The 10,242-nt window shown below is 42.8% G+C and overlaps 1 protein-coding gene across 1 annotated transcript; it reads left to right on the forward strand.

The window, feature by feature from the left end:
• The first annotated feature begins 114 nt into the window (after positions 1–114).
• Positions 115–9,959, forward strand: LOC128103878 (transmembrane protein 184C-like). The gene is made up of 5 exons (XM_052728533.1): positions 115–849; positions 5,010–5,122; positions 7,356–7,458; positions 7,875–8,046; positions 8,512–9,959. The coding sequence occupies exons 1-5, from the start codon at positions 799–801 to the stop codon at positions 8,700–8,702; spliced, it is 630 nt and encodes a 209-aa protein (XP_052584493.1). The 5' UTR covers positions 115–798; the 3' UTR covers positions 8,703–9,959.
• The last annotated feature ends 283 nt before the right edge of the window (positions 9,960–10,242 follow it).

Consider the following 10,242-nt stretch of genomic DNA (forward strand, 5'->3'; position numbering starts at 1 on the left):
TCACCGGACAGGGTTGGCCTAGCTTGAATCTCACCTAGGTCATTGGCTTTAAGCATCTGACCGGAAACGGAAGCGGACTCATTTCTTTTATTTTTTTTTTATTTTTTATTTTTTTATTTTTTATTTTTTTTTTGGTTTTTTCGAGACAGGGTTTCTCTGTGTAGCTTTGCGCCTCTCCTGGAACTCACTTGGTAGCCCAGGCTGGCCTCGAACTCACAGAGATCCGCCTGGCTCTGCCTCCCGAGTGCTGGGATTAGACTCATTTCTTTTAAAGATGAGTTTTCCCCTAGTGCAGAAAGCGTGAGTGGGGAAATCGCGGCCCAGGTCTTCCGGGGGCGGGGACTCCAGAGCAGGAGGGGGGAACCGGACGGCTTCCAGCTGCAGGGCAGACGAGCGCCCAGGTCCCCAGGTCCCCCCGGCTGTCCTCGGGGCCATGATGCAGCCGAGACTCTAGGCGACCCCCAGGCGAGGCGCCGACCCACCACGGCGGCACCGGGTGCATGCCAGTTGTCCGACTAGCATGCAGCCCGTACCTGCGAGCATCCCGAGCGGCCGCCGCTGCGGAGCCGCAACCACAGCGCGACCTGAGGACGCGGCGCCAGCCGCTGGTCATTTTTCTCTATAGAGAGCCAGAAGAGAAAACAACCATAGAAGAGAAAGTGCCAAAATCTCGGTTTGGTTTGTTTTCTTGGCTGTCGTAAGCTAATTTGTTTATGAAAATGCCCAGCGTGTGTAATCTGAATAACTGGAGGCGATGGATCCGACCCCTGGTCATACTTACTTATGTAGTTAGTTAGCATGCTGATCTTTCTTACCTTGTGTGTTTGGAAATCTCATACAGCAGAGAAGGTAAGTGAGTCCAGCACCTCTACCCTTTCTTAGTCTGTTTGACAGAATCCCTTAGCCTTCAATGCTTGGGGGTCAGAAAAACATTTCATCTCTCAACACTTTGCCGCTACAAGTGGAGGTGGGACCAGGTGGAGAAAAATAGATCTTCACACCCAAAGCTCTTTTGAGAAAGAGATTTGGGGAGGAGGAGTCCAGGAGAGTGACTGCCTCTACCAGAGTGGAGATAACGGCCACCAACTGACCAGGCAGGGCGGTTTATATAGGATCTCTTGGAGGAGGGGGGGAGTCACCCAGGGATTGGTTAGTTGTTTTTTTTTTTTCCTGCCCAGGGATTGGTCAGTTTTGTGGGCTAGGATCAGACATGGCCCAGATTTCAGAGCCAAACTGTGTTTCTTTCACTGGCCTTTTTTTTCAAACACTAATTCTAAGGCCAGGGCACATTTCTTTCACTGACTCTGATTCTAGGGACCAAGAGTGTTTCTTTGGTACTGGTTTCAGAGTCAGGGCATATTTCCTTGTTTCTGGGTTTGGGGATAAAGTGTTCATTTCTCTGGTTCAGTTCCCAGACCCAGGCTGTGTGTGTTTCTTTCCCTGGCTATGAGCTCCAGGGTCAGGGTGGGTTTCTTTAGCCAGCCCCTTTTCCCTACAGGATTGCCACGAGATTCACATCCTTTTGAGAGCAGACTGTACAACATATCAGAAAAACAAAAAACTCCTTCAGTTGAGTTAACCACACAGATTTATTTTCTACCTTGTTAAGAGTTTATTAGGAACCCTGTCTTTAACTAGTGCCACCTTTAATCTCAGCACTGAAGAGGTAGAGGGAAGCAGATCTCTGTGAGTTTGAGGCAGCCTGGTCTACATAGAGAGACCAAGACTCAAAATAAACACACAAAAAACATTTGATGTCAAAATATGAAACATAAACTACCTGGGAAACTGCCCCCTAAAAAATCCAAAATATCAATTTATAAAAGAAAACCATGTTTAAAAAAAAAGTTTAACTTTTTACTAGCCTTTGAGCTAGAATTTATAAATTCATTATTTATGAAATTATGCTTTATTTCCTTGCTGCTTAGAAACTGGGTTAGCATATAACTTAATACTTATGGTAAAATTTACATGCGGAGTGGGGGTATCTGGGTCTTCAGATACCTACCTGCAATTTACAGGAAAAGATGACCTTTAGTGAATAATTATCAGTCAAGTTTTCCAAAATTAGGCCTTGTTTTTTTTTTAACTTGATGATTATTCTCTAGATTAATGGTTCTCAGTTTATAATTTCTTTAAGTTAAAAGGAATAATCATGGGCTGGAGAGATGGCTCAGAGTTTAAGAGCACTGGCTGCTCTTCCAAAGGTTCTGAGTTCAATTCTCAGCAACCACATGGTGGCTCACAACCAACTGTAATGAGATCTGGTGCCCTCCTCTGGAATGCAGGCATATATCCAGCCAGAACACTGTATACATTTAAAAAAAAAAAAGGAATAATCATATCATACATATCTAGAAAAATGTTTCTCTGTTAGTGACCTGCTGTGGGATGTTCTGTATGGCAAATGTGTTGCTGATTGGTCAATAAATAAAACACTGATTGGCTATTGGCTAGGCAGGAAGTGTAGGCGGGACAAGGAGGAGAATAAAGCTGGGAAGTGGAAGGCTGAGTCAGAGAGACACTGCCAGCCACGATGAGAAACAGCATGTGAAGATGCCGGTAAGCCACGAGCCACGTGGCAAGGTGTAGATTTATAGAAATGGGTTAATTTAAGCTGTAAGAACAGTTAGCAAGAAGCCTGCCACGGCCATACAGTTTGTAACCAATATATAAGTCTCTGTGTTTACTTGGTTGGGTCTGAGTGGCTGTGGGACTGGCGGGTGAGAGAGATTTGTCCTGACTGTGGGCCAGGCAGGGAAACTCTAGCAACAGTGACCAAAGTCAAGTAATTTTCCATAGATTTGCTGAAGTAAACGGACTCTAAATTTTAAGTGTTGCTACCACTACACCTTAAGAACGTGTTCAGGGCTGGAGAACACTTGCAGAGGTTTAGTGAAATCTAGTTCCAGAGTATCCAGTGCCCTCTTCTGGTCACCAAGGGCATTGCATGCACATTGTGCACAGTAGACATGCAGGTAAAACATTCATATGCATAAAATAAGTCTCTAAAGGGTACATATTAAGATACGGGTTTACTTGGTCAGTCATAAAGTTGATTTTTGCCATTTTTAAGGGTATGTGAGATGGTTGGTGTCTACGATGAAGGGAAATTTGGTTTAGCCAATGCAAGGACTTACTTGGTTATAATAAATTATTTGTCACAACTAGTACGTAAATCATCATTCTTCTTAATTGTACTAAATTTGTTTCTGTTGCTAAATATTATCAGACACTATCTCTTGAGAAAAAAATTACCTTTTACTTTGTACATGGAACTTGAAACAGCTTTAATGTATACCTTTATACAATATAGAAGTACAGTAATATGTTCATGAATGATATGGTGACTTACGTGCAGAGCTGTTTGCTCTTGTGACCCCACAGCCTTGTGGGGATAAGCATGGTGTGCCTTCTAAATAAACAAAACATAATGCAATCGGCCTATTCAGTGAGAGGAAAAAGTCTAATTGGCATGAGAGAATAGAGTTTAAATAAAAACGGAAGAGTTCACCAGGCAGTGGTGGTGCACACCTTTAATCCCAGCATTTGGGAGGCAGAGGCAGGCAGATCTCTGAGTTTGAGGCCAGCCTGGTCTACAAAGTGAGTTCCAGGACAGCCAGGGCTATACAGAGAAACCTTGTCTCAAAACACGAAAGAAAGAAAGAAAGAAAGAAAGAAAGAAAGAAAGAGAGAGAGAGAGAGAGAGAGAGAGAGAGAGAGAGAGGAGGGAGGGAGGGAGGGAGGGGAAGGAGGGAGGGGGGAGGGAGAGAGAGAGAGAGAGGAGAAAGGAAAAAGAGAAAGAGGAAGAGAGGGAAGGAAGGAAGGAAGAAGTTTATAACGGAAATAAATGGGGTCTGTCTCCAGAGCTTTCTCTCATGTTCATCTCCATGACCAGCAGTCTTTTTTCTGGGAATGTACTCTAAAGAAATGGTAGAAGTGTTTTTGCCTTCTGGGATGTAATGCCCATTATAAGAAAGGACTGGAAACACTCTAAACCCGGTGGACATAGTTTGGTCTTCCCATTGGCATTTAGACAGATACTAAAAGTAAAACTTATGAAACATACACAAAAGTTAGCTACTTTCAGTTGAAAAAGATATTGGGGAACAAAATTTCATTTTAGTTCATGACAGATATTAGAAAATTGGGTTATGACTGTGGAATGTGCCTGGAGTGTTTGCCTATCACACAGCCCTGGGTCAGATCCCAGCATGAGGGTCACAGTTCCTATGTACAGAGAAATGGCGCAGTGCTAAGAGTATGTTTGTTTTTAATGGTACTAGAGCTAGAACCCAGGGCTCGGGAGTGTGTGACATGCACCCTGGGTGGTCCTGCTCCAGTGCAAGGGTCTGAGCTTGGTTCTTGCTTTACTGCTCTCATATCCTGAAGTATTTTAAATGAGCATAAAGTATCTCCTGGTCTTAATGGGGAAAGTAAGCTTCCAGAAATGCTTCTTGCTGTTGAAATGCTGGTTGGTTATTATAACTGACTCTAAGATGTGAGCACTTATTTTAAGAAGTAAGGCCAGCTGGACTTACATACACACTGCTCTCAAGGAAATCGGTTTGTGTGATGCAGATTTCATGATCACAGTTATATTGAAACTGTGCTTATTTAACGTGTTGCCTTATAAACTGTGTGTGTTGTGTAAATGTTACATGAGAGACTAGCTAATAATAATAATCAAGTAGTATTTATAAACGTGGTGGTAATTTGTGTTGCCTTTTTTTTGACTGAAGGAAACCTTTCGATCATATCATTTGTTTATTGCTTTGAGTTCCAGTACGTGAACACTTAGAAACATATTCAGGAAAAATGTGACATACCTCTCTTGAGATCTCACAGATATGCATCTTCTGCAACATATTATTAAAAGCACTAAAACGTCTGCTGATTAGCCCTAAGCTCTGCCGGGAACATTACTGTAGACTCTGGTTTCGGCTTTAACGAATGGTTCTGTCACTGTCTTCCTACTGCAGAATGTTGAATGTGGCTTTTGTTTCTAGTTTGCCATGTACTGCCTCGTGCTGTTTTACAACGTGCTGAAGGAAGAGCTCAGCCCTATAAAACCCGTTGGCAAATTTCTTTGTGTCAAACTCATAGTCTTTCCCTCATTCTTGTAAGTACTGCTCTTAAATATTCTCTCTCTCTCTCTCTCTCTCTCTCTCTCTCTCTCTCTCTCTTTCTTTTCTTTTCTTTTATTTTTTTTTTGGTTTTTCGAAACAGAGTTTCTCTGTGTAGCTTTGCGCCTTTTCTGGAACTAACTCTGTAGCCCAGGCTGGCGTGGAACTCACAGAGATCCACCTGCCTCTGCCTCCCGAGTGCTGGGACTAGAGGCGTGCTTCACCACCACTGCCCGGCTAAATATTCTCATTTTATAAATGCCAATAAAACTGTTGGTTAAGGGAGTTTTTTAAATAATGTGAATACAATGCCAGGCTCAGTGGTGCCTGTCTGTAATCCCAGCTCTTGGAAGACTGAGGCAGGACTACCATTCAAGGCCAGCCTGAACTAGGAAGGTGTCTTTGGGGCTGGAGAGAGGCTCAGCAGTTAAGAGAGTGTGCTGCATATCCAGTGGACCGCGCAGTTTGGTCCCCAGCACCCATGTCTGGCGGCTCACAACCTCATGTAACTCTAGCTCCAAGGGGTCTGAAGTCCTCCTCTGGCCTCTGTGAGCATATGCACATACTTGCGGTCAGACACACACACAAGGACATCTTTTTAAAAAGCCATCCCTTCAGCTTTTGTAAGATTTACAAAAACAGGGATGGTGAGATGGCTCAGCAGACAAGAGCGCTTTGCTACTCTTGCTCAGGACCCAACACTAACACGATTAGTGGCTCACAACCTTCTGTAACTTCAGATCCAGGTGGTTCTAATGCCCTCTTCTAGTATCTGCAGATACTGCACATGCATCATATACATACATGCAGGCAAAACGCATGCACATTAAAATAAATATTAAATAGTTTTAAAAAGATAAAAAAAAAAAACAAATAATCTTAGTCATGTGTGGTGGTACATACCTGTAATCCCAGATTTAAGGCCAGGCAAGAGAATCTCACATTGTGAGTTTGAGGACAGCCTGCTCTATAAAGCAAGTTGTGGAGCAGCCTATGCCACATTGTGTTATCTTGTATCTGAACAATCAAAGAAGTCGTCAGATGGCCACTGTGACATTTAAAAGATGAAGATAATTTGAGATAGCCTAAATATCTTGATGTTGGTGTGGTGGTGTATACCTTTAATCCCAGCACTCCCCAGGGAGGCAGAAGCAGGTGACTCTCTATGAGTTCAAGGCTAGCAGGGTCTACATAGCAAGTTTGAGGCCAGTCAGCTACATAGTGAGACCCTGTCTCAAAATGAATAAATTACTTAAAATCTGTCATAACTAAAACAGTATCAATTTGGGAGAAAATAATGACAGGGAAATGTTTATCAGTGAGTGTCCTTTAAAACACAAGGTAGGGCTGGAGATCCATCAGAGTGTCTGCCTGGTGTATCCACTGCCCTACTGTCTGTCCTCAATGTCACAAAGCAAACAGCAAACTAGTCATGGTGTTAGGACAGGATAGGTACTAAGAGTTATAGAAACAGTCAGATCCAGTTTAGCAATTCAGTAAGGGCAAAGGAGAAGGAATTCATGAAATTGCAGCACTGCCAGAAGTAATCATTAGCAGTTGAAGGCATACATCATATGCTATAGAGACTTCTGGGACTCGATGGTATTATAATGCAGATATGCTGTGTGCTGGCAGGCTAGCTCTCTGGGGAAAGGCACTTGCTATGCATGCCTAATGAACTGAGTTTAATCCCCAGGACCCCTGTAAAGGTGGAAGTAGAGAACCAACTCCACAAAGCTGTTCTCTGGCACCCTGCCACACCAATCATAAGAAGTAAGCCTTGCCAGGCGGTGGTGGCGCACGCCTTTAATCCCAGCACTCGGGAGGCAGAACATTTTAATCTCTTTGTGTATATGATATGTATGTGTTTATTGTGTGAGTGGCGACGTGTCCATGCCATGTGTGCATGTGGAAATGAGGACAGCTTTGGGTATCGGTCCTCGCCTTTCATTTGAGATGGGGTCTCTTAACTGTTACTCTGCACACATCAGGATCACCAGCCTGCAGTCTTCCCAGGGTTCTCTTAACCCACCTCTCACTGCAGGAGCACAGGGTTTACAGATGTGCACCACCATGCCAGCCTTCCCTGGCTTCTGTGACTTTAACTCAGGTCCTCACACTTGTGCAGCAAGTGCTTTACACACCGAGCCCCCTCCCGAGCCCCTAATTCCATAAACCGTTGGTCATTTCATGATCTAGATTTGACATTTACCTTTTCTTGACATACAGGCAAGCAGTCCTCTTAGCAGTATTGGTCAATGTTGGCTTTATTTCGGAAAAGCATACGTGGGAATGGCAGAGTGCGGCGGAAGCTGTGACCACGGGCCTGCAGGTAAGTAGTGCTGTCAGTGAACTCAAGAGGTTTTACTGTTTAAGCTGTTTGACACAGTGTTGCCCCAAATATCCAAACAGTGAGCAAGACTGTTAGCTTGCTCTATGGTGAGGAGCGGGAGCCCTAGAGAAATGGCCCATAGGTCCTGATTGGTAATGGTTTTATTCCTGGTCTACATATATCTGCATGTTTCCTTTCAGTCCTTGGGGAACAGATTAAGAAATACTTGACTGAGGGAGGGCAAAAGAGATGTAAACCTTGGTTTGTCGTGTTTTGAAGTGGAAAAAATGTTGAAATATGAATATAATCTGGATTATATTTTAAAAGTTGACACCCTATATAACTTTGAAAATGTTAGCATTTTGAAAAACTAGATTTAAAGCCAAAGATGATAAATATTTTTGTGGCTGTTGTAGGATTTCATAATATGCCTTGAAATGTTCCTTGTGGCCATTGCCCATTACCATGTATTCTCCTACAAACCCTACGTGCAAGAGGCAGAGGAAGGCTCTTGCTTTGATTCTTTTCTGGCCATGTGGGATGTATCTGATGTCAGAGAAGATATTTCCCAACAAGTAAGACGCCTGGGTAAGTAACAGCTGTTTAACTTCTGTTAGTGTGAGTGTGTGTGTGGGGGGGGAGTGTCTGCATGTGCAGGAAAGGTCAGAGGTGGCCCCTCAGGAGCTGTTCAGTTTGGGTTTTGGAACAGGGTCTCTCACTGTCCTGAGGCTCACAGATTGAGCTAGGATCGCTGTCCAGAGGGCCCCAGGGATCCAACTCTGTCTCGCTAGCACAGGACTGCAAGCATGCCCAGCTTTGGACCTCTGCTGAGGACTGAACTCAGGTCCTCATTTTTGTGTGGCAAGCACTTTGCAGACTGAGGTATCACCCCAACCCAAATACATAAGATTTACTCTAGTAATTTAAGAAATAAGAACATACTTAAAGCAGTACCATGATACAGGCTCTTCAAATTTGGGGAGGACAAAGAGCAGAACTATTTTTAGAATGGTAAAAATAACTTTTGGCTAATAAATTTATATTGTCTTAAAGGGAGAAAAATGAGAGGGGATCAGAAAAAAAAAAAAAAAAATGTCTTCCTGAAGACCCGGAACATACCGAACACCAAGGTCATACAGTTTATCCAGGTTCAAAGCCATCCTCACACCTGGGCCAAAGCAACAGTTAAGATCTGCACACTTGATTACTTCAGAGAATACAGCCGCTGCCTCCAAGTCATGTGATGATGACTTTGTCATTGATATCAAAGCAGAACAGGAACTTGCTGATAAAGGCCAACATCAAGACTTAGAAGACACAGATACTTCACAGGATGCACTTTCTGAGGCCAAGCTATGTGAAGATGTAATGATTAATATCCCAGAAGAGCAGAAGGAGCCCCCTGACTAATAAACTTATATATTATCTTAAAGGGAGAACAATGAAATGTTATCCAGAAAAAAAAAAGTTTTCCTGAAGACTCGGAACATTCTGAACACACAAGTTTGCTTTCCTGATCATCACAAGATGCAGTATCTGCAGGTTCAAAGCCATCCTCACTTGCCCCAGGACCAGTATCAGGGCTTTGGACACACGATACTTCACAGAATGCAGCTGCTGCATCCAAGTCATGTGAAGACATTGTGATTGATGTCCCAGAAGAGCAGGAACCTCCTGATACAGGCTAACATCAAGACTTGGAAGACACAGTTGCTTCATAGGATACACGTTCTGAGGCCAAGCTATCTGAAGATGTCATTATTGATATCCCAGAAGGGCAGAAGGAGCCCCCTAACCAGTCAAAGGATTCTTAAAGCTGCCACAATCCTCTTTGTGTGTAGGCTCAAGATCTGGACAGTTCAAAATGTTGGAAAAATTCCAAGATAGGCCAAAACCAGATATAAATACTATACATAATATACACATATGTATAATACTAATACGCACATGTTAGTATATACATATTTGTGTATGTTTTATATATCACAAATAACATTTACATTTCCTACGCTTTGGCTTTTTTAAACTGTTAAGGTGTCATATTCAAACAGTAGGTAACAACTTCAGCTGAACACTTGCATTTCTCAGGAGGATGGACATTTGAAAAAAAAATCAGTGCTGCTTATCACTGCATGAATGTAATGCTCTGGACTGAAAATGTAAATATAAAATTAAGGTTAATTTAATCATAATCATAATTATGTGCCATATAGTTTACATAACTATACTTCAATTACCTGCATTTCAATAGATGCAATACCATTTTCTGAAACTCTTACATAGCTTCCTCTTTTCCTCTTTTCTTTTGTCTTTTTTTTTTTTTTTTTTGAGACAGGGTTTCTTTGTATATCCTTGGCTGTCCTGGAACTCCCTCTGTAGACCAGGCTTGCCTTGACTCACAGAGACCCGCCTGCCTCTGCTTCCTGAGTGCTGGGATTAAAGGCGTGTGCCACCACCGCCCGGCTAGTAAGACTTTTTAATAAAAGTACCATTGAACATTTCATATTGACAATTACTTCCAAATAAGCTATTTTTCAGAATGATTCTTATACTGGGTTCAGAAATTGTGCTGAGAAATCCCTCCTTAGGGCTCTAAACTCTAGCAACTGACTGAAATCTAAGTGAAGGTTTCCTATTCTGTGTTTTTGCAGCCAGTTTCTAATTCCATCCCTAAAGACAACCTGGGAGCCTTCTCAGAAAAAAGCCTGTCTCAAGTTCTGCTCCCCAGTGACGGTCCCTCACTAAGGCTTTCCTTTAGATAGAACAAAGTCTCAAGAATGCAGC

Source organism: Peromyscus californicus, unplaced genomic scaffold (assembly GCF_007827085.1).
Source record: "Peromyscus californicus insignis strain IS unplaced genomic scaffold, ASM782708v3 Scaffold_8__1_contigs__length_139910024, whole genome shotgun sequence".
Lineage (NCBI taxonomy): Eukaryota > Metazoa > Chordata > Mammalia > Rodentia > Cricetidae > Peromyscus > Peromyscus californicus.